Below are 24,530 nucleotides of genomic sequence, written 5' to 3'. Positions count from 1 at the left end.
TGAACTGTTTAACCTATATCTGAGCCTAATTTTGCAGTTTATTAACCCATAAAACAACTTAGGGGTTTTCAGAGCGTTATTTTCCTCTTCCATAAAATCAGAATAACAATGTCTCCCTTTTCTACTTTGTAGGGCTGCTTTGATGTAAAAGTAGGGTAATTATAGGGGCACCTGGGTGGCATAGTCATTTAAGCATCTGACTCTTGATTTCAGCTCAGGTCACAATCTCAGGGTTGTGCGATCAAGCACTTTGTCAAGGTCTGTGCGGAGTGTGCTGCTTAAGATTCTTTCCACCCCACCCCCACTCACTTGCTTCGCCTATCTCTCTCTCTCTCTCTAAAAAAAAAAAACAAGGTAATATTAGAAGCGTTATATACATGTCTGGTCATGATAATATTTCTATACCATTTGAGTAATTGAAAATCTACAGATAGGATATGAATGATTTTCAGTTATTAAAAATTATGACCTCTTGAGTTCAGGTAGTTAAGTCCATTTCTAAAATAGTTGTTCAAGCTGTTGGATGTAATTAACTGAAGTAAGTTTTTGGCATCTGATTTCATATACATCTATCCAATAAAAGTTTGAACGCAAAGCTCATTCAGCTGTAAATGCAGATAACACATGCTATTTAAAGACAACAATTCAGAGTAAAAATAGTATATTTGTAAATATCAATAATGTTTTATTGTTCTGTTGGTTTCATTTATGTGGGTGTTATCTAAAACTTTGAGCAAATAAAGATGCAAAATAGAACTGCTGGTCAAGAAACTGTTTCGGTAGCAAATGGATTGTTTTTGCTGTAGTGCCATTTTTAATGTTAATTTCTTTAGGAAACAGTGAATAATCTTTGTGATTCTTTTATTTGTAGAAATATTAACACCCAAATATGGAATGATCATGTGCTTTAGCTAGTATGAAAACTAACCATTGTCAAGATTAACTGGCTAGGCTTAAAAGGAACTGCATTTCTTTATAATCAGAATGTTTTTAAGTCAATTTCATTTGTAGCTAATGCTGTGTGTTCGATTAATAATAACCATTGGCTAATGTATAATATTGCTTTTTTCTTACTTCTGTTATTTTAGTTGAGGAATTTGTTTAGCTAGTTAGGGGTTTTAGCCTAAGTCTCTTGAATCTGTGAACTCTGTTTATGGAGAGAACTGATTGTGCTTTTTGTGTATAGCATTTACATTTTCACTACTCTGTACTCCCAGCTTTTTGTCCTGAGCACAGGGGAAATTGAAGAAAGTGCTGCTTAATTAGAAGTTACAGAGAAAGTTTTATCATTAAAACTAAATCTTTCAATTGTTTATGTGCTTTATTCAAGTCACCTTTCATTAGTTTTCATGAGGGTGCACAGAATTAAAATTTGTAAGAGACAGTTCCTTATATGACCAGTAGGTTTTGTATTTTAAACAGTATTTACTTTTTAAATTTTATTACTCATTTAGGCTTTATTCCTTCTATTCTTTTTTTTCCTGCTTTGTTTTATATAATTTGTCACTTCTTTAATGAAGTTACTTACAGACTTTTGTGTTTTAATCTCTACTACTTTCTACTTTTTGGTTCTGTCACATCAAAGGTCAGAATTTTAATGTCTACCATATCTTCAGGCTTCACTTGGAGAGGAGATTCCTAACTACCAGCCCATGTATAGACTTCAAGAAATCTTTGAAATCCTCCCCTTCAGTTAGTTACAAGCCTTACGTATATGTCTTTCTCTGTAATAGGGCTATAGCTTTCTTTGTATTCTCAAAAGGGTTTATGACTTCCTAAAATTTGAGTTGTAGACTTATGACTCAAATTTGAGAAGCAGGTGGGCCGCCTTCTGTCTTAAAATGAGATGATGTATAATTGCGACCTCCTCTTGAAGTTTGTATGATAGATACAGCTTAACACATACAGGCTCACTCTCATTTTTATTTAAAACTTTTTCATTTTTTCCTTTTTAAACTTAAATTCAGGACAGAAACAATACGGTGAGTTTAAGTACCTGCTACATGTGTGAAATGCATTCAACTGCCTGGCATGTGGAGTTGTCTTTGAGATTCTTTGTCTAATAAATTCAAATCTCACCTCACATGTGTCTGAATGTAGATTCTTATTTCTTGTCCATCAGCTGTTTCAATTTATACTTGCTCCTTATGGCTTTGATAGCAGTTTAATAACCTGTAATCTTTTGCATTTATTGTTTTCCCATGACTTCTGTATTAACTGCATGTAAATGCTTAAAACAAGTCACTTTCTGATCACTATAAATTTTATCAGTCATCACTATAAACTGTAACAATTTGGTATTGAAACGATAACTTTAGGCTACTTGGAAAATATTTCAACAACACTAGAATTATCTGCTAGTACCATATTTATCACATTGTGATACAGATTTTATCTTCGTATCCTATAGATTTGGCTTCATTAATTTATTTCTGCCGAAATTTGATGTAGAACATGTTTCTCATCACTTATAAAGTGATGATTTTTCTCACTGAGCCTATTCGGTAGCCCCAGATTGAGCATTATGAAGTGTTATTTTTGTTTTTTCCAGAATATAAATCAAAAGCCAGTGGTTCTTCGAAAGAGAAGACAAAGAATAAAAATAGAAGCAAATTGGGATCTCTTCTATTATAGGTAAACTTAAAGCCTCTTTTCCAACAGATTAAATTTGGCATTGCCATTAGAAGAACCATGATGGGTTTTTCTTGCCTGAAACTAGTGCTCTATGCTATGGCTATTTTTACGCTCTCAAGGTCAAGAATTATAACTGTAAGATTGGTATGATTAATGATGCTTCCATATGTTAATGTCTTTTAAGAGTGTTGGTAGACTGAGGAGCTAAAGTTATCTTTAAATTTTTATTAAGGCTTTGAGATGGCTACTTAAAAGAGGTAGATGATGAAAACATAAGGAGACATGTGGGAGATGGTATCCAGCTTAGCTGGCTGAATATACTTTCCAGCCTTTCTGATCTTTTTACCCCTTCTCCATCTACTGGCCCTGCCCACTGTTTCTCCATGCCAAATACACATACACAGACATACACACATAGACTTCGAAACAGTTTGGAGATTTGCTAACTCCAAATTGGGGTAATTTACAATACTTACTCTGGAAGCTGACATACTGATTATACCTTGGCTGATAAAGGAAAATAACGTGCTTTGGAAACTTCCCACGGTACTTTTAAAGTATAGAATATAAATACAGTATATAGTATGGTCTTAAGAATATTGGTTTTCTTTCTCAGAAATCCTTCAATTATGTTGTCTCCCGTAGAACTCTCTTGAACTCTTAACATCAGATTTTCTAGGAGTGTTGCAGAATGAAAACAGAAGGATATGATGCCCATCCACCTCCAATTCAGACCTGTGTCCAAATTTATTACCGCAGTTAAATTATTCTAGGAGTAAAACGAAGATATTTTACAAATATCAATCAGAACTTGGCTGTTTAGCTATATTCTTTCTTGGGTAGTTTGTAACATTTTAATCTAGAATGTTGCTCATCCTACATACTTCATACCCAGGTGCATAGTTCAGAAATTCTTATTCCCAACCTGAAATTTGATAGTTGATTGTAATTATTTTCTGACTGAAATTTATACTAGCAATAAATATTGAAATTGAAATATCAGTTCCTTGTTTTGAAATCCACACAGATATGTTTTTGTAGTTTGGGTTCATTTTTTTTTTCTTTAGTGTTTTATTATGAAAACTTTCAAACATACCAAAAAGGTCAAAGAATTTTACAGTGTACACCTGTTACCTATCACCACGATTCTACCATTTACATTGTACTATATTTAATTTACAGAGATTTTATGTTCTTCATAAAGAACATAGTTTTTGCTGAAGTTTGTTAATTCCACTGTTTTCTTATTATAAAGCAGTAAGTGACGTTTATAGATTTTTTAAAAATGTTTATTGCTTCCTACTATTTCCTGATTATATGTATAGGTTTGGTCAGGATCATGCCAAGTCAAACCTAATTTGGAATTTCAAAACACGAGAAGAACTGAGAGATTGTCTTGAATCTGAAATGAGAGCATTTAATATTGATAGAGAGCTTGGTAGTGCTAATGTGATCTCCTGGAACCACCATGAATTTGAGGTAAAGTTTAATTTTTGTAAAACCAATTTTTTCTTTTTGGAAGCACATGTTATTTTTGGAGTGTTTTTCAAAGATTTATGGTTATATAACATTTTTTTACCTTTCCCTTTTAATTTTATGGAGGAAATACTAGAAAACTTTTATTTTTGTCTGAGACAAAAAATAAAAATTCATTACATTAAGTAACTCAGCTTTGTACCTGAACTTTTGTACCTGAGAATGTAGGACTTTCATTGAGTTTGGTCTTCTGCTTTCTAGATCTGTTCTTTGCTTATTTTTTTCCCCATTAGATTTTTTTTCTCCACTGAAATACAGCCTGTTCTCCTTTTTTCCTTGTACTTGTACCTTGTTTAACTAACTTTTTTGTGGTAGTTGATTCTGAATGTGGCCATATTTTACTTTTTTTTTTTTTTTTTAACTAGATGGAGAGAGAACACAAGTAGGCAGAGCAGCAGGTAGAGGGAGAGGGAGAAGCAGGCTCTCCGCTGAGCAGGGAGCGCGATGCGGGGCTCGATCCCAGGACCCTAAGATCATGACCTGAGCCAAAGGCAGATGCTTAACCGATTGAGCCACTCAGGCACCCCCATATTTTACTTTGCTATTAAAATATTCATGTGAAGAACAATAGAATAAGATCAAGAAACGTGTGCATAATGTAAGCTTTCATAGCAGTTGTGAATTTGAACATACTCATGATCCTGTAGGCTTTGCTTTAATCCAGCTGCATTTGCAAAATACAGTGATTTGATTGTGCTCAATCCCTCCTCCTCAAAAAACTTCCTTTACTTTGGTTTTGGGAATCTGTATTATCCTGGATTTTCTCCTCCTTCACTGTGCAGTCCTCGTTGTTCATTTTTCTTATTTTCCCTACTGCTAAACTGGCACAAAGGACCAGTTCTTGGACCTCATATTTATATTCATTGTCTTATGGCTTTAACTGTTTTTTCTTTGCTGGTGGCCTCCAGATTTTTATCTCAGATTTTCTTTCTGAGACCTCGTACTTTTATTTTATAATTGGATGTCCAATAAGCAACTAGAAAGTAGCTCTAAAACTGTGCACTTGCTCTGCTCCCAAACCTACTTCTCTTATAGTCTTTCTGGTCTTAGATAATGGCTCCTTCTTAATTTCTAGTCAAAGCCCTTGAAGTCATCTTTTCTCTTATGCCCCACATCCAGCTTGTCAGCAAATCCTATTTAGTACACTTCCAAAATTTGTCCAGAACCCAACCCTCCTCTTTTTGTGGGATTGTAGCAGTATCTCTGCTTCCACCCTTGCCTCCTTGTAATCTTATCAACATAGGAGCATTGTGATCTTGTTAAAGTAGGTCATGTCACTTATGTGCGCAGAGCCCTCTGGTGCTTCTCTCACTTTGAAAAAGCCTGGGGTCCTTCAAATGATTTATGAGACAAGATTTACAGGGCGCCTGGCTGGCTTAGATGGTTAAGCCTCTGCCTTTGGCTCGTCCTGGGATTGAGCCGGGCATCATTCTCCTGGCTCAGCAGGGAGCCTGCTTCTCCCTCTCCTTCTGCTGTTCCCCCTGCTTGTGCTCTCTTGCTCTCTCTGTCAAATAAATAAATAAAATCTTTAAAAAAAAAAAAAAAAGACAGGATTTGTGTATCCTCTAATCCCAAGCATTCTTTCTTTGATCTCTTGATCTACTACTCACCCTTTTCACTGTTGCTGCAGCAACACCAAGTTCCCTGGAAACCACCAGATTCATGTTCTTGACTGAAGATTTTTCTCTACTTGCTATTCCTTCTTAGTAGAATATTCTTTTTCCCTGGATAGTTTTATAACTTGTTTTTTCCCTCAGGTCTTTAACTGAATGTCATCATCTGAATACGCCTTTCCTGGCCACTCTGTTTAAAAATTCAGCCCTTGGGGTGCCTGGGTGACTCAGTTGGTTAAGCGTCCAACTCTTGATGTCAGCTCAGGTCATGATCTCAGTGTTGTGAGATTGAGCCTTGTGTCAGGCTCCATGCTCAGCAAGGAGCCTGCTTAAGATCTCTCCCTGTCCCCCTCCTCCCACCCCTTTACTCATTCCCTCTCTAAAAATGAATAAATCTTTAAAAATGCGGCCCTCTTTGTATATACATACAACCTTCTACTCTCTCCCCCTCCCTCTCCCTTTCCGTGCTTTATTTCACCCCATAACACTTACTGTCACCCAATCACCCTGTGTATTTTGCTTTTTTATCTGCTACTCCGGCAAGGACAGTAATTTTTATGTTTGTTTATTTGACGACTAGAACAGTGCATGGCACGCACAGTATATATTTAGTAAATAGAAGTTGAATGAATTGAATGCTCAATTTATAGAAAGAAAGTGAAATGGATATACGTATATATTTATATTTGATTTTATATAGTTTATATTTTTAGAAATTAGTTATTTTAGGCTTAGGAAAAAGAATTTTAATAATTTGGTCAGTAGAATTCCTTTTTACAGTTGCTTGCAAATCTTTACTTTAGGCAAGCAGCTTGATTACAAAGGTCATGGTGCTGCCATAACTCCTGATCATCATGGACTTCTCCTTCATGTGTACCTCCTTTGTAATCTGGGGTAATGTGACATGCAGAGAATGAATAAATAAAAATACACCGTAAAGTGTAGTTGATGTTTTGGGAGATGAGGAAAAACCTGGGGTAACTTGTATGAATTGCACAAACCGTGTGTGGTGCAGGATCATTTACTCCATAGTTGATTGTCACAAACTGAGAAAGGAGTGAAGCAGATTATCTCTTAACAGTGTTATAAGTCTTCCTTCTCTTCAGCCTCATTAATACCATATAGTCCTGTGAAAGTTTTTATCAGCAAGTTTTACTTTCGTAAATTTGGCATAGAATACCAACTCAGTAACATTTAACTAGAATAGTAAGTTATATTAGTAATAATGAATTATCAGATATTTTAAGAAATGATGAATTTTTTTCCTACTAAAGGTGGCCTTACAAGAAAAGAAAAAAGCTCTGAACAGAATTTAAGAAGTATTATGTGGAAACTGCCAACACTTTCTTGTAAACTAAAATACTCTAATGTGCATTTATTAATAAAGGTTAAATATGAGTGCCTGGCAGAGGAAATCAAAATAGGAGACTATTACCTGAGATTACTATTGGAGGAAGATGAGAATGAAGAAAGTGGATCAATTAAGAGATCGTAAGCTACTCTTCATAAATTGTTATATTTGATTTCATTGTTAGTTTCATGGCTGATTCCATTGTGAACTTTCTCTAAAAAATCTAGGTATGAATTTTTCAACGAGCTCTATCATCGTTTCCTGCTCACCCCCAAAATAAACATGAAGTGTTTATGTTTACAAGCTCTTGCTATTGTTTATGGCAGATGTCATGAAGAAATAGGACCTTTTACAGATACAAGATATATCATCGGAATGTTAGAGAGGGTAAGAATATCATTTAAGGAAACTGCTACTTGATAGTGCCTTTTGGGTACTTGTTAAATTTTCATCTGAATATAAATTCTGTTTGATTACATTGTTAACATAACTTTCTGTATGAGTTTTGTGTAGTTTATATTATACTTAGTTAATATAAGTTAGATGAATAGAAAATGACTAATGGGTTAGTGTTTGTACATGTCAGTTTATTTTTTTCAGTTGCTGCTTTTGAACTTTAGTGACTTATTTGCCAGTCTTTAAGTGTGGACGAGTTGGACCAGTGTATAAAAGAAATAGTGACTGTTGGGTTTGTGTATACACTTGGTTTTCCAGTTCAGAAGAATCTTAAATTATGCTAGCACACTAAATTTTTTTTAAAAGATTTTATTTATTTATTTGAGAGAGAAATGGAGAGAGAGAGAGAGAGAATGAGTGGTGGGAAGGGGCAGAAGGAGAGGGAAAAGCAGACTCCCTGCCAAGCAAGGAACGTGATGGTGGACTCGAGCTTGGGACTCTGGGATCATGACCTGAGCCAAAGGCAGACGCTTAACCAGCCAAGCCACCCAGGCACTGGCTAGCATACTGAATTTCAGCGTGAAGATTATAAAAGTTTTTAGAACTATAATGATAGCCAAAAAAGGGGAACCTTGAGTTAGTACATTTTAGAAAGTTTGTCCTTTAACACTTGAGGTTGGCTGGGGGAAAGAACATAGTGACCCATTCATCTATCCTGCAACTCAGATACGAGTATAACCTACTTGTTGCTGTATATACATTTTGTTCTTTCATTTGTGCTTATATTCCTCTTAATATTTAACATTTTGAATTTCAGTGAACTGCCTAGAACCATTTCACCGGTTTTTAAATGGCCATCAGTGCTTATTATAATTACCTTAACTGTCAATCATACTTTGTATATTAGAAAACTGATTCTGGATAAGATCATAAAAGCATACCTAGGAAATAACATAACCAGATGAAAATTTTTATTGTTTGTTGTTAGACCAGATTGTACTATTGAATTCTAATTCGCTGCTAACTCCAGCAAACCCGAGTACTTGTAGCATAGCCTTTGTATTTTTTAGGCAGATACATTTTTCCTTCTTGGTTGTGTTCATCATGATGTGGTTTATATGAAATATCATTAATCATTCTTTAGAATATTTCCTTAATTGAGAAGTGTCATCTGGGGTAATTTGTCTCAATGTTCATATATTAAAGCATGTATTTGTGTATGTATACACTACATATTAAAGTAATCTGTTTTTGACTTTTAAAATATATGCCTTTCTAGGGAAATTAGATATATAAAATTTCAGGGTTTGTAAGACATTGAGGAGTTACAGAATAATGAATAGTCTTCTCTCATGTTTTTGACATTTAAAAGATGACTTTATTTCTTATTGACTGTTGTCTAGTGATGATAATAACTTAGTTTGTGTTTATGTTCACTTCTGACTAAATTCTCATTTATTTCAATAGTGCACAGATAAACTTGAACGAGATCGGTTGATCCTCTTCCTTAACAAGTTGATCCTTAATAAGGTACAGTATTTTTGCTTAAGTGTACAGTTATTTGGAAATAAATCACACGAATATTTAACAAAAAGATAAATTATTACCGTTTGAGCTAATTATCCAGACATGATTCTTTTCTCATCTTCTCCTTTTAGATCAGAAATCTCTTTGTGCTATCAACTTCTGGAGTGAAAATTTTTTGCCAAATACTCTCCGTACATTCTGTCCTACTGTTACAGATACTGAGTAAATTAATGATAATAAAATTCTGAATGAAGAATAATGAGAGATGAAATCCAAAAGCTGATTTTTCTCTAGGGACTCTGTAGGATTGGACTTGAAGTAAAGTAAATGTTTGACATAAAATGGAAGGTTTCTTATTTATTCAGTGTACATTTTGATGATAAAGTAATTTTGAAGATAAGCTGCAGAGGCACTTTAGCTCTTCACATTTTTTTTTAAGATTTTATTTATTTATTTATTTGTCAGAGAGAGAGAGAGAGAAAGAGCGAGCGCATGAGCACATGCGCACAGCAGGCAGTGTGGCAGGCAGAGGTGGAGAGAGAAGCAGGCTCCCTGCCAAGCAAGGAGCCCCACGCGGGACTGGATCCCAGGACCCTGGGATTAAGACCTGAGCTGAAAGCAGTGGCTTAACCGACTGAGCCACCCAGGCGTCCCCACATTTTCTTTTTTAAGACATTTTAGGGAGCTCAGTTGGTTAAGCGTCTGACTCTTATTCCCACAAGATTTTATTTATTTATTTGATAGAGATTGATAGGGTGAGAAGGAACATAAGTATGGGAGAGCTGAGAGAGAGAAACTGGCTCCATGTTGAGCAGGGAGCCTGATGTGGGGCTGGATCCCAGGACACTGGGATCATGAGCTGAAGGCAGATGCTAAATGACTGAGCCACCCAGGTGCCCCTAAGCTTCTGACTCTTAGTTTCAGATCAGGTCTTGATCTTAGGGTGGTGAGATTAAGCCCCACTGTGTGGAGTCTGCTTGGGACTCTCTCCCCCTCCTCTGCCCCTCTCACATATCCTCTCTCTCTCTCTCTCTCAAATAAATAAATTTTTTTTTTTAAGGAAAATTTCACTTGTTTTTAAGATTTTATTTATTTATTTGAGAGAGAGTTCAAGCAGTGGGGGAGGGCAGAGTGAGGGGGACAAGTAGATTCCCTGCTGAGTGCAGAGCCTAATATGGGGCTGGATCCCAGGACCTTGAGATCATGACCTGAGCCTAAGGCACTTAATTGACTGAGCCACCCAGGCACTAATTCTTTAAAAAAAAAAAAAAAAGACATTTTAATAGGTTAATATGGGTTTCTAACAAGAATTCATAGTTGTAAATGTAGCATTAACTCACAATTATATGATGTTGCAGTGAAATCTGAGCAAGTCTTTTATTTCTAAAATTCATGATATTCTCACTTGCTTAGTTTTATTCTCACTTTTAGAAAGTAGTGCACATTTTAAAATGAAGTATAATTAATAAGTTTTATGAAAATTTAAATTATAATCTTTTCCGAACTTCTAAGAAATTGCCAGTTTTTATCTTAAGTTTATAAGAACTAGAACATTAAAAGGTTTTTCAATATACCATATTTTATTTCTGATTATATGATAATCTGGCTATTAACAAAAAAAATCTAGGAAAATGCTGGATAATTCGAGAACCACAGAATTTATTGTGGGTGTTGCTCCTGCCAGGCTTTGTTTATTTTTATTTTTATTTGCTGAGAATATGTTTAAGTAAAAATTCTTTATGCTGTTTCTTTGCTTTGGCCTTTTCACATTTATCTAAATTCATGTTTGTTGAACACAAAATCCTGAAAACACTTAAGTAATATCAGTTGTATGTCAGTTTTTCCAAAGAGATCCTAAATGTTTTCTTCTTTGAGAGTCTTTTTGTAATAGTACCTATTGGAAAGATAAATTTTCAGTTAGGTAAAAGTGTTTTTGCCTTCCAGAGAAATGTTAAAGATCTCATGGATTCAAATGGAATTAGAATCCTTGTGGACTTGCTTACCCTTGCACATCTCCATGTGAGCCGAGCTACAGTACCACTGCAAGTATGTATGCTTATCTAGATTTCACAAAAAGAATCCTAAAAATTGACATGAAAACGTGTCAGTATATGTGGCCCTGAATGTGGCCAGTAAAAGTTGAAATAACCGTAAGAACAATCTCAAATGGACAGTGTTGATCCAGTTTTATTTTTCAAGTGTCTCTTTTGTCTTTTAAAGTAACTGTATTTCTAATGTGGTTTATTTTGAGGCAATGCAATCTGTAAGATTTAAACTGAATTTGTCAGTTATGTAACTAGAACTTATACCATTGACAGCCACTGAGAATATATTTTGCCTTTAGAAATCTGGAGGCCTTATTGAAACCAGACAGTAAGAGGATAGAGTTCCAGGTCTCTACTGAAAGCTAACTTTCAGTACCTAACTAGTAGAAGAGATCCATACCCAGTTCACTGGTGATTTTTTTTGGTGTTACGTTTTGATTTTGTTTAATCTCCTGGTTCGAGGAGATGTTCCATGTTGGTTTTTGGCTGAGTTATGTACAAAAGTGCTATTTGAATATTTAGAATATGGCATTTTCTATTATCAGGTATAAATAATAGTAATTGTAATGCTTCTGTAGCATGACAGTATACCTGGTACTATTTTGGAATACATGATATATTAACTCTTTAAATTCCCTGGTGGCCCTCCCATTTTATAGAAGAGAAAACTGCAGGACAGAGAAGCCAAGTGTATTACCCAGGACCAACCATTAAGGAACAGAGCAAGAGTTAGAACCCAGATTCTAAGCACTTAACCACTTTGCTGTGCCTCTCTATATGAATCTAATCATAAGTAGTAATTATGAGGGTAGTTAAAAACCTGTTTTCATAAAATATACTAACTACATAAAAATTTTATCTTTGGTTCTCATAAATATTGATATATAAAATTATAAGAATTACTGTAGTGAGGGTAGTAGATTGAAAGTGTTTAAAAGCATTAAAAACCTCCCTTTTAGTATTTTAACTCTTTGATCACAGATGATTATTGAAATTTTTAGTTGGAGTTTTCTTCCCTCAAAAGAACTTCAATGTTTTCAGCATTGTGGTTTAAAGTTAATGTTATTGTTTATTTATATAGCTATTTATAATATTCTTTGCTACTAAAATTTTACTGGCCTGAGAATTTATTAATGACCATAGGGAATGCAGATGTCTTTGAATTTAGTTTAGATTGCCAAGTGAATTTAGGAAACCATTTATTTCAAATGCCTATTAGTAGGGAAATAGCTTTTTTGGACTGCTCAGTTGGACATCTAATACTTTACTCTTAAGATAAAGTCACCTGAAATTTAGGTGATTTTTCAAGGGCGTATAAACCCAGGAAGTTAGTACTGTGTTACTTTTTTATGATATCTGCCCCCTTAGATTTCTGCCTTGAAAAATAACTACATCTTTTTAAAACTTAGAGCAATGTAATCGAAGCTGCTCCAGATATGAAAAGAGAGAGTGAAAAGGAATGGTACTTTGGCAATGCAGACAAAGAAAGGAGTGGTCCATATGGATTTCATGAGGTTGGTGTTTTAGAGGAACTTTCTGCCGATGGTCTTTGTTCTTCTTAGGCCCTCCTGCTTAGCACACATAGCAAGAGATGTTGAATATTTTTAAACTATGATTTGAAGTACTGTCATCTGCTTCAGGAGCTCTGCCATGCAATTTCTACATGAAGGATTAACTGGCTTGCAGTTATAAAGAACCACACACACAGACATAGACACAGTCCTGTCTTCAAACCTTGTTGTTTACAGGCTGTTGTTACAGAGGTAGCACTTAGATTTTTAATGAATTTTAAAGTAATAATAGCAATTGCTACATTAATAATTATAAGATATTATATTATAAATATTAAGGCTTTTCAAACTATAATGCTTCTATATGGAATGAATAGGTAAATTTTAATATGCAGTCTGAAATTCACTGAAAATTTCTGGTGCAATCCAGGGGCAATTTCCATCTTAACATCTGCTGATATTTGTTCTTGCCCTCCCAGGCTCAGTTGGAATTTAGCTGAAGATAGTTTTATAGAGGACCAAGCCTTCTGCTTGTATATATTATTTTACACTCAGCCTACTGTTTTCATTCTTTCCAGTGTTCTTTATGCTCTGCAGGTTGGCAAACTCAATGGTTATTTTCTTACATTAGTAACCTATTTCAGGTTCCTGAAGACTTGTCAACAAAAGTTTGTTACTTTTTTTTTTTTTTTTGATAGTGGACTTGGATGTTTATTACCGTCATTCATGTATTTACTACAAAATAGAAAACCTTAGCAAGCCTCATTTTGCTTCGTTTGTGTTGGTAGTAATGGTTCCTTCCATTGATTTAGATGCAAGAATTATGGACCAAAGGAATGTTAAATGCAAAAACCAGATGCTGGGCTCAAGGCATGGATGGATGGCGACCACTTCAGGCAATACCTCAGCTTAAATGGTGTCTGTTAGCCAGTGGACAGGCTGTGCTAAATGAAACTGACCTTGCTACCCTTATACTGAACATGTTGATCACAATGTGTGGATATTTTCCAAGCAGGTAAAATGTAATTGAACATTTCCATGGTTAACAGCGACTCTGAAATATCTTGTTCTCTCCATTTGTATGGGAGCTTCCTCAGTAGCAACATGGGATAACCCTGGTGATTTAGAGCAAAGATATTCCATTTGTGACCTTGAGGGAATGCTGCTTTGAGTTTTGGAGCTTTTGAAACACACAAATTATTTGCAAAATATATTGAAAAGGTAACTAAAAAGTGGCTTTCTCTGGGAGACTTCAAATAATGTTACCAAATTGAGACTTACTAGCTGCACTCTAGCAACAGTAACAATTGTCACATTCCTGTGAATCAAATATGAACATTTGAAATAAACATACTGCAGTCTACTGCAGTCTAATGGTAGTGCCACCGGCTCGATGGTAGTGCCACCGGCTCTTTGTCAGGTTAGCCACTCCTAGTATAGAACTTGAGTCTAATTTTAGTATATGTGTTGCCGAAGCGAGCACTAGAACTTGAGTCTAAACCCACATCTTGGCCCCTGTCTTGTCCCACTTGACAAGTGAAGGTGAGAATGTGTTTTTCAATAATAATTGTAACTTTTGCGTGGAACTTTTGATATTTATAGAATATTTGCGTATGTATCATTTTGTTTATTATTCTACTGGAGACATTTTGTGATGGAAGTTACTGAGAAATTACCAGTTTCATAACACTTAAGGTTTTTATGGTGCCAGTTATCTTTAAAATTCAGATCAGACTCAAAAGCATACAGTTAGCATTTAGAAGGAAGGTAACAAAATTAAAGCTATATGTGGAAAATACTGAGAGTAGTTAAGGTTTAAATTTATGTGACAAAGTTTGATATGCCCTTTGGGGGGAAATATCCTCTGACAGTGTGTTGGACAACACCAAGTTTAATCAATTAAATAATAAATAAGAGTCTTTGGCTCTTCTAGGGCACTGTTTTTCAAGGAAATCTTATGGAAGGAAATGAAGTCATATTAAACAGCCAAATAGATTTAAACCAAAATACCTAATCATGTTCCCAGCTGTATGAGAGCTTAGTCTTCATTAACAAAAAAGTAAGGTAACATGCTTCATGCCTAGTAGAATGTCATATCCTCTGCACATACAAATTTTAATAAATATATTAAATGTTGACCTTAGAAAATATTTTCTAGGGATCAAGATAATGCCATCATTCGCCCTTTACCCAGAGTAAAAAGACTGCTGTCAGACAGTGCTTGCCTTCCCCATATTATTCAGGTGAGTTACCTTTCTGTTACCAAATTAGGAACAGTATTTTAAGAATCATTCTCCCTTATTCAATTTTGTCATGAGCCCTAGTTTTTGTTTTATTGTAGTGTATTCCACTTATAAAAAACCTAAACCCTGATTTACATTTATTTCACTTAGTCCTAATTGAGTCAATATTCTGAATACACTATGGAAGATTGTCTATCTAAGAACCTTAACATAGGAAGCTTCCAGACTCCAGAATTACTCTCAGAAGGTTTTATTTATTAGGCATTCTTCAAATCATACCATTGAAGTTAGGACTCCTGGGAAGCACAACAGTAGGCCACAACAGTGGACATGCGGTCCACTGTGTTCCAAGAAATAATCATAGCAGTCTTGCCCGCTTGCCTTAGAGTTTTACTCTTTTCAGTTAAATGTTTTCATGGATAACAACCAGTCCAGCGCATTGAGTTGGAATTACATAGGATATACTAAAGTATTTTTTCTCCTTTTTTCCCCTTATTATTTCACTTTTTAGAATTATGCTATTGAGATTCACATTAAATCCAAATAAGTCAGGTCCCAGAGATTTTAGGTCAGTGTTTCCCTCCTATCTGTTAAATATCCTGTCATTAAATCTCTTTATTTATTTATTTTAAAAGATTTTATTTATTTGAGAGAGCACGAGCAGGGGGAGAGGCAGAGAGCAGGGAGCCCAATGTGGGACTTGATCCCAGGACTCTGAGATCATGACCTGAGCTGAAGGTACACGCTTAACTGACTGAGCCACCCAGGCACCCCTAAATCTCATTTTTTGTATTCACCATGCATGATGTGACTTTGAAGTATATGGCAGTAACTTTTGCTATTTGTACACATCAGTTGTACATTGGTGTGAGAAGGAAGAGAATTACTTAGTTTGTATATTTTTACATTCATAGATATGCAAGTGCCTGTGTAAGTCACTGATAATGAAAACTGTCCTCTGAAATAAAACAGTGACAGTGCCCTATTTAACTCTCCCCCCCACCCACACACACACCCCACCTCTGCAACTTCTGTCATTTAAGTGTATCAACATTTCAAAATATGTTTTTCTGTTATGGACCTTTTTGTTTCACTGCTTAAACGAAAGATGCTATAATTACTGTTTTTTGGAACCCACCACCCACTCCGGTCTGGAGCATTATACGGCTCTGTATGTGGGGTGGTACAAGAGAAGGATTTGTTTTCTATTCTGGGCATGTAGGTAAAGGCCTTCCTCTTCCAAGTATTTTCCCAAGACTTAGGAAGCTGGAAAGAAAAAGGTAAATGCAAACACTGTTGAATTTCAGGCCAGGAAAGAATGACGAAAAAAAGAGATACGGTTGGGGTAACATGAAGCTTTGGAGGGAAAGAGTCCATCTTTTAAATTTTTTTTTTTTTAAAGAGTTTATTTATTTGTATGAGAGAGAGAGCGAGTCTAAGTAGGGGGAGTAGCAGGCAGAGGGAAAAGTTGTTTCCCGGCTGAGCAGGGAGCCTTATGTGGGGCTCAGTCCCAGGACTCTGGAATCATGACCTGAGCTGAAGGCAGAGGCTAAACCCACTGAGCCACCCAGGCGCCCAGCCTATCTGTTCTTAATAGTATATACTGCCTATATCTTTTATGCTGAGTTCAAAAAATGTTTTTTAGAAGCCCTTTTTGTTTTTCCTCAATTTCCCACATTCTGGGAGATTGTAATCTTGCTAAACACAGGCAGCTATAGTAGTTTTTAGGAACATGCTATTTACATTGGTTGGTACAAATTTCTGTACTTATTTGACTTTAAGAGCAATCACTGGCTTGACCTTTTTGGTAACATCTTCAGAATTTTTAGAGAGTATCTGAGTGCATGTCCTAGGTTTTCTGGTGTAGTCAGTGTCAGATATTCTGAGTTTGTGCCTCCTAATTCCTGTATTTTTTAAAAAATGATAACAAGTCTTGAACTACAACTGCTATTAAACTAGGGAAAATCCTGTGCTACTGTATCTCAGTTTTTCCTTTATAAAATATGGCATAGTACTAAACACTCAATCTAAATAACTCATTGAAAAGGTAAAGACACCAAAACACAGAGAAATCCAAATTATTTACTTAAAGACATATAGCAGTTCAGTCTTAGAGTCTACAACTTTGACCTCCTAATATGAGCCAGAATTTACTCGTTATGCAATTTTTTACTGGTAGAACTTGACCCAATGTTGGGGATTCTTGTAAAGTGTTTATAGAAAATTGAGATGCTACCTATATTAAGATAAAACTTACCAAATATCTTTGTCAACTGTTTATTCATAGCAACTCTGTATGATTTTTTAATAGCCTGGATTCATTATGGTGGTCGCAGGTACTCTCTTCAGTACTCTTAGCTCAAATTTCTAGAGACCTCCTCTCTTGGTACTTTCTGGCAGTAGAAGTACTACTGGTATTCGGTTACCTGTTTGCCCTCTACCTGCACTTGGACATCTATTTTTCAGTGCTGTTAGTGTGCACTGATAGTTCTCTGCTCCTTGAGTTCTCAGGTATTCTTCAGGGAACGCTTCATGTTCTGAAACTAACCCAAAGCATAGCTACTTTTCCTTTTTACTTTGTCATTAACAAAGAAGTCCACTCTGAAAGAATCCTGCATAAGAAACAGTTTTATCTGTAATGATAACATAGCTTCCCATGTCTTTGGGCCTTTTCTGAGTAAGTTTTAATCAGTTCTCAATGTTTTACTGTCTGTACATTAAGTTGTAAAATGAACTAATTTTCAAATCTATTAAGTCTGGTAGACAAACAGAGTTACTAAATCCCACAGTTTTTATTTTATAACTCACAGAAAGGAAACTATAACTTTAGCACATGAAATACATACTCCTAAAGTAAATGATGTTATTGCAAGTTTTTTTTAATAATCCAGTAACAAAAACAATTTATTTTTTTAGCTACTGCTGACCTTTGACCCTATCCTTGTTGAGAAGGTTGCGATTTTGTTACACCATATCATGCAAGATAACCCACAGTTACCTCGTCTTTATCTTAGTGGAGTATTTTTCTTTATCATGATGTATACAGGTTCCAATGTGCTTCCTATTGCTCGGTAAGAACTTTAAAGGTAATCTTAAAGTTATTTGAAATGTAGAGGGATAGATTTTTTAAATTGATTATTTTTGTGAGTACATCATTGCTTTTGTTAAGTTTTTCATTATAAAAGCTGTTTAACTATATGTCTGAAAATTTGGCAGTTAGAGTGAGTAAAAAAATAACTCAGAATTATGCCACTTTACCATGAAGTGGTAAGAAGAATTTGTCAACATCTTTTATAATACATAATAATTCTAATAATATGTGTTTAATATAACTCTACTCATACTACACATACAGTTTTACATTTTGATTTTTCTTCAAATTGGGTGATTTTTCATATTACTACATAATCTTACTATGACTGTAATTTAAAAATCTTCCTAATTCATTTAATTTTTTTCCTTAATTAGAAATTAAACAATTTAGGAATATGTATTTTGCGGCTTTTATTTATCTATAAAAAAATCTGATCTTTAGAAAGCTAAGGTTACTTAATTTAAATCAGTTCCTATGTCTGACAGGTCATTTTTTTCCCTAGATTTTTGAAGTATACGCATACCAAACAGGCTTTCAAGTCAGAGGAGGTAAGCCAGATTAATCCTCTGAATATATAACTTAACGCTGGATAAGCTATCTTGGCACTTAAGTTCCCCAAGCTGTGTATGTTTACTAGAATGTAAGCACTTGAGGGCAGGTACTGTTTTACTCATTTTTCACATTCCTTGTGTTACCTTGTACATAGAAAGTAATAAGGTAATTTTTTAAATGAAAATAAATGTTGCCCATTAGACTTAACATTGAAATTTTAGATGTGAATTATAACTTGACACTATGACTATAACTTGTTCCCTTTGTGTGAAATTTAGATTAATAATTTTCATAAATACTTGAGTGTATAACTGAATCTCATATAATCAGCTAAAATTTAGTTAAGACTTCAGTCTTCTTTTTGTTCAGATTACAAGGTGGCAGAAGTGCCAGGTTTCTTTTTTGAACCTGCTTAATTTTTAGGGTGCTCTCAAGTGTCCTTCCATTTTACTGGGGAAGAAAAATAGGAATCCAAAAAAGATAAGACTCATCCAGATAGCTTTTGCAACCTGAAACCTTATCTTTATTGTCAAAACATAACTAAAAGATGTTTCAAATTTTGTTAGGGTTTTCATGGAGCATTGATTTTCAGATCTTATTGAGAGCATAAGAATAAACCAAAACCAGACCACTGTTGAGGAGACTAATCAAGGAATGTTTATGCCACTTTAACAGTGGATACTAGTTCAAACTGCATGTTTTCTAGAGAAGCCAGTGAGGCCCTGGAAATAATCTGTCTAATGCTATTAAAGAGATGGCCATGGCAATATAATTTCCACAGTTTTATACAAATAGAAAATGAGAATATTAAGAAAGTTTTTTAAAAAATTGCTTCTAATGCTATCACCGTACTGTAGCATTAGGCATTTTTGAGCGTTCTTTTTTCCCTTTTTTTTCTGTGCAGTTAATGCATATGTAATCTTTTTTCCAAAGTTTTATAACATGAGAAATGATACATCATTTCACCTAACAATAAACTGTGTGACAAAACTCTGGGTGCAGGAATTACCAAATCGTAGTAGTCTAAAGAACAAAGCAAGCATTTCTTCATCCTAAAATTTAACGGATAGTGAATTTATGACTTTTATTAGCAAAAAGCCTGGAAGTATTCATCATCTAATTTGTCCTGCCACTAGGTGGTAAAATTATGTCTGGGTTTTCTTTGTCTTTGTCAGATCCTAGAGAAATAAAACATTATCAGTTTGCCTAAAAGGAGAAAAGAAAATTATTTCTAGTCCTTAGGATTTTATTTCTATCAGGTAAAGAAATGAGTTTTAAAATTTAGTATGGTAAAGTATGATCATTATCCTGATTACATTTGGCCAGCCAGAGAATATGAAGTCCTTAAAATAGCTAATTATAATTATTTTGAGTAGATATTCTCCATCTAAATAGCCATACTTCATGAGGACAGACTTTTTAAGATGCTGATTATCTGGACTGACTTGTTTTTGAAAACAGAAGCAGGTAAAAATTGTAACCAGCAGCATAACACAGAATGGTTGTAAATCTTCAGTGGGATCTTCTCCTTGTGGTTTCCCTTCCTGTATAACTAAGCCAGTTGTCCCAAGTAACGTTGGCAGCACCTGACACCTGACTGTTGGAGGCCCAGCAAATGTTAATTTTATCTTGGGAGCTCATGCCAAAGCCAGTTAATACCAGACATCTTCCCCTTCACATTTTGCCATGTTTTCATCTTAATTTCCAAAGCGTAAAAGCAGTTTGTTCCAGTTGTTTTCTTAAAATGTTCTCTAACCCTAATTCATTTATTAGAAAATTGAAAGATAACTTTAGTGTTTCTATGTCTTGTTTTGTTTTAAAGACAAAAGGACAAGATATTTTTCAGAGAAGTATACTTGGGCACATCCTTCCAGAAGCAATGGTTTGTTACTTAGAAAATTATGAGCCTGAAAAGTTTTCTGAGATTTTTCTGGGAGAATTTGATACTCCAGAAGCAATCTGGAGCAGTGAAATGAGGTAAATAGCCCACTGACTGCATTTTATACTCAGAATCTGTGCATCTTGCCATCTGGTTTGACTTCTGTTAAAAGAACTGTTTAACTAGCTACATGATCTAAGCTATAGTAGTCATTGGTGCCAAGTCGGTGACGAGTTTGATAAGACTGGGCTGTAAGCTTTTTTCTATTCTAACATGATTTGACAAAGTTACTGTTACCTTAATAGAGCTTTATATAAGGGCAGAGCCTGTTAACCACTCTGGTAGAATTTAACCATAGAACTGGTAGAATTTTAGGCAGTATGTATGAGGAATATATGGAGATAAAATCAAGACATGCCTCCTTGGTATTTGGAAATAGAATTGTACTCCACTAATTAAAAACTATGCCTATGTCGAATGGATCGCACCAAAGATAACCCCAAATCATAGAATGAGGCCCCCTAGTCAGCTTATTTTGACCTTAATGTGGAAGTTAGCATTTCTAAAGAATGTCCTTTAAGAGGGAAAGAAAAAGTAGAGTCACAGAAGCAGTTGTCAGCATCCAGACAGGCTCTGGAAAAGAGTTTACACTTCATAGATCAAATGTCAAGGCCACTCAGTCCTCTTAGCTAGATGGCAGTTGATCTTCTGAGTCAGTTATACACTCCCTTGGCTAACTTTACACTCACAGTGCCACTTGCTCTTTATCATTTGGCTTAGGTTGACCCGTGGACTTGGCATGTGCTAGGCACCAACTTGAATATGTTCTGTATGACAGTCCTGTTTTTCACTGGGTACAAATGTATAGGAATATGGAAAGTCTTACAACAGTTTTTCTATCTAATATTTTTCTCCTCTGATTGGTTAATATGAGTCCCTGTCTAAAAGATACAGCTGTCTGTGTACTGATTACATCACGTTTTTGCTAAACTGAGGGTCAGAGCCCAGATTGTTAACTAAAATAAATACCATGTAGTGGGTTTCTTTGGGGTGCTGGGAAACTTAGTCCTCTGGTTATGCCCTCTTGCGTTGTATGAGGTATGCAGATGCCATACCATTTGACCTTCTAATGACTGATTTTTGAAAGGACTGGGAATATCAGCCTTTTGTTCTATAGTTGTGTCTATAGATAAGTACTACAAATAAGTTTATATCGATTGAGGATTTTTACACAATAACTTTAGAATGCCCTCAGTAACATAAACACTTAATTTTAGGCCAATAATTGAATTATTCTAAAGAGGATCCATGTTATTATCATGCATGATTACCTGTCCTAACCTTTTTTTTTTTCCCCCACTGAAATAATCCCTCATAATGCTTGGAGATTTTTGTAATTGCAGGCGCCTCATGATAGAGAAGATTGCTGCCCATCTTGCTGATTTCACACCACGTCTTCAGAGTAACACAAGAGCACTTTATCAGTATTGTCCCATCCCAGTAATCAACTATCCACAACTAGAAAATGAACTATTTTGTAATATTTATTACCTCAAACAACTTTGTGATACACTCCGATTTCCTGATTGGCCCATTAAAGATCCAGTAAGTTCAGTAGATTATTTTGTGCCTTCTCAAACTGTAAAAATAGCCTCTAATCACTTCTGGATATTTCTTCCTCCTCTGATAAGGATTATAGCTTCCTTAAGTGTTCCCCCTTCCATAAGAACTATGCAACTCTGAGTGTAGTTTAATATATTTGGGTAAATCTCAAACTGAAAGATAACTTTTTGAGAAATTATTAAGAACTTTACAATCTTTATCTTTTTGACAAATATAAACATAATTTCATATATATAAACAATCATATACTGTAATGACTTGGTGGAAACTTGTCTTTATAGCATACTGAGTAAGCTCACAGATATTAGAGTTAGGCAGTCTGGGATTGAGTCTCAGTTGGGCCATTAATAGGTCTGTTTAACATTGCTTGATTCCTCTAGGCCTCAGTTATGGTAATAGTACTACTATTACTAATAGCAACTATCTCATGTGGTTGGGCAAATTGAGAACTCATATTAAAAAATTGCATCATTCCTGGCATACATAGGAGGTACTAAGTGAGACCTGCTGATTTATACAGCACTGTCCTTAGGAACTCTCCAACTTGAGCCCCTGAATATCTACTGGAAGCCTGGAATGAAGCCTGGGTGTCCATGTTGGTTTGTTACTGCAGCAGAGGTTATGCCATCATCCTTACCAACAAAAGATCTCAGAACAGTTCTGTTTATACCAGTAGACACTGCCTCTCTACAGTACTGCGACCAGATGAAGACGGGTGTCTCTGCCACTTGGTCTGGATTCAGCATGAAGTAATAGAGGAGTATGGGTTTTTTAGTGAGACCTAGGTTTGAATCCAGTTCCATCACTTCTTAAGTGAGAAACATTGAGCTATAGCTCAGAATCTGAGTGGTTTTTGAACGTATTATTGAAATTTTATAAAAGAATTAAGTCTGCTACGATCTGTAAAGCACCTAGCTCCTTGGCATAGAGACATGCATAAATGGTAGCGTTCTTCTTCTGACCTGCTACCCAGACTCCCTTGTTTTTACTATCCCTTAGATTTGTTTGAATGCCAGCTTATGGGGAATTACTTGAGATCACCTGGAGAAGCATGCCACCATAGACTGCTTTCTTTCTTACTGCAGTGTATCATCTACTAGTTTCAAATTTTTCTGTACTTCCTGAACGTTTAACAATTAAAAATAAGACCTAAAAATTGGCAGAGAATAAATATTTCACATAAGAGGGTTGTCTGGGTCACTCAGTCGGTAAAGTGTCCAACTCTTGATTTTGGCTCAGGTCATGATCTCAGGGTTGTGAGATCAAGCCCTTCATCAGGCTCTGTGCTAGTCGTGGATCTGGCTTAAGATTCCCTCTCTCCTTCTCCTTCTGCCTCTCCACCCCCTCTAAAAAAAAATCGCATAAGATAAAGAGAGGGATGTAGCCCTATAGCAGATACCTTGCTCTCTGTTTAGCAGTGCCAAGAAGGTGATTTTGATTATTTGTAGTTCGATAATTGTAATAATTGGATAGCCTAGAAATGTCAGTTTAAATATATATATAGCACAAGAATTCTGTAACTTAAAAATTACATTCAGAAATAGTTTAACTTTAAGAGATACAAATTTTAATCCTCTGTCTTTAAGGTTAAGCTTCTAAAAGATACACTTGATGCCTGGAAGAAGGAAGTAGAAAAGAAGCCACCTACAATGTCAATAGATGATGCTTATGAAGTGCTTAATCTCCCTCAAGGACAGGGGCCGTGAGTTATTTTCAGTATTTCAGTAGTAACTTTCTGCCTTGTCTTAGGATATTAATATCAAAGATGAAATTCTTAAACCAACAACTTCTAAATTTTTTTGCTTATTTGGTATATACACCTATGGGAATAGCCATATGGAACTGTATCCATGTGATTATCATTTACTGCACATTTATTAGCAGAATTAACACTTCTCTGTCCTTTCTGGTAAGCCTTCGCTGTCTATTAATTGAAGTAATGGTCGCAAAACACCTGGCACTATACCTGACACATGGTGGATACTCAGATACTCATCTTCACCTTTCCTCTTACAGTTTGTGTTATACATGAGAAAGAGACTTGGTAACAGTATGTTTAGGTCACTAAGTGACAGATGTGTAAGAATGCAGGTTTACTTCACTAATTTATTAGAGATGATTTTGTAGTAGAATAGATAATATTAGAGAAAAATGGTTTATAGGACATTTTCTCAAGTATAGACTGAATTTGTGTATTTTTGGCAAGGCTGATAGTTAAAATTACTTAATATTACAGAGTTTGAAGTGTCATTCTGAAAAATTGGTTTGAAAAAAACATACTTTAGTTTTTCAAATATGGTTTTGTAATTTGAAGTGATTGATAACTTTCCATAGGGAACATTGAGTTTTTATCTTTTAGATGTAAAGTTAATATAAAGATTATTCTTTCTTGACTCTTGCTGGGTTTAATTTGATGCCTAATTTATGATCATATACAATAAAAGTAAGGTTCTTACAGTATTGTTTTAAATAATATAAAATTTTTTCTTGCACCTTACTCTGTTAAAAAAAATAATTTTGTTGTTT

General features: G+C 35.1%; 1 protein-coding gene across 3 annotated transcripts in view; it reads left to right on the top strand.

The window, feature by feature from the left end:
- Positions 1-24,530, top strand: part of DNAJC13 (DnaJ heat shock protein family (Hsp40) member C13) — a 121,883-nt gene that overhangs the window by 58,973 nt on the left and 38,380 nt on the right. For 2 of the 3 annotated variants that reach the window (XM_032869696.1, XM_032869698.1), the window contains exons 21-35: positions 1,968-1,982; positions 2,552-2,634; positions 3,960-4,113; positions 7,171-7,274; positions 7,362-7,521; positions 8,998-9,060; positions 11,002-11,103; positions 12,512-12,616; positions 13,426-13,628; positions 14,772-14,856; positions 17,773-17,927; positions 18,453-18,498; positions 20,325-20,479; positions 21,785-21,986; positions 23,591-23,706. In XM_032869696.1, the coding sequence (XP_032725587.1) occupies positions 1,968-1,982; positions 2,552-2,634; positions 3,960-4,113; positions 7,171-7,274; positions 7,362-7,521; positions 8,998-9,060; positions 11,002-11,103; positions 12,512-12,616; positions 13,426-13,628; positions 14,772-14,856; positions 17,773-17,927; positions 18,453-18,498; positions 20,325-20,479; positions 21,785-21,986; positions 23,591-23,706 (1,748 nt within the window). The remainder of the gene's footprint in view (positions 1-1,967; positions 1,983-2,551; positions 2,635-3,959; positions 4,114-7,170; positions 7,275-7,361; positions 7,522-8,997; positions 9,061-11,001; positions 11,104-12,511; positions 12,617-13,425; positions 13,629-14,771; positions 14,857-17,772; positions 17,928-18,452; positions 18,499-20,324; positions 20,480-21,784; positions 21,987-23,590; positions 23,707-24,530) is intronic. The other variant, XM_032869697.1, reaches the window with a different exon arrangement.

Source organism: Lontra canadensis, unplaced genomic scaffold (genome assembly GCF_010015895.1).
Source record: "Lontra canadensis isolate GAN:19392208 unplaced genomic scaffold, GSC_riverotter_1.0 scaffold38, whole genome shotgun sequence".
Taxonomy (NCBI): domain Eukaryota; kingdom Metazoa; phylum Chordata; class Mammalia; order Carnivora; family Mustelidae; genus Lontra; species Lontra canadensis.
This window is presented reverse-complemented; position numbering and strand designations above follow the sequence as displayed.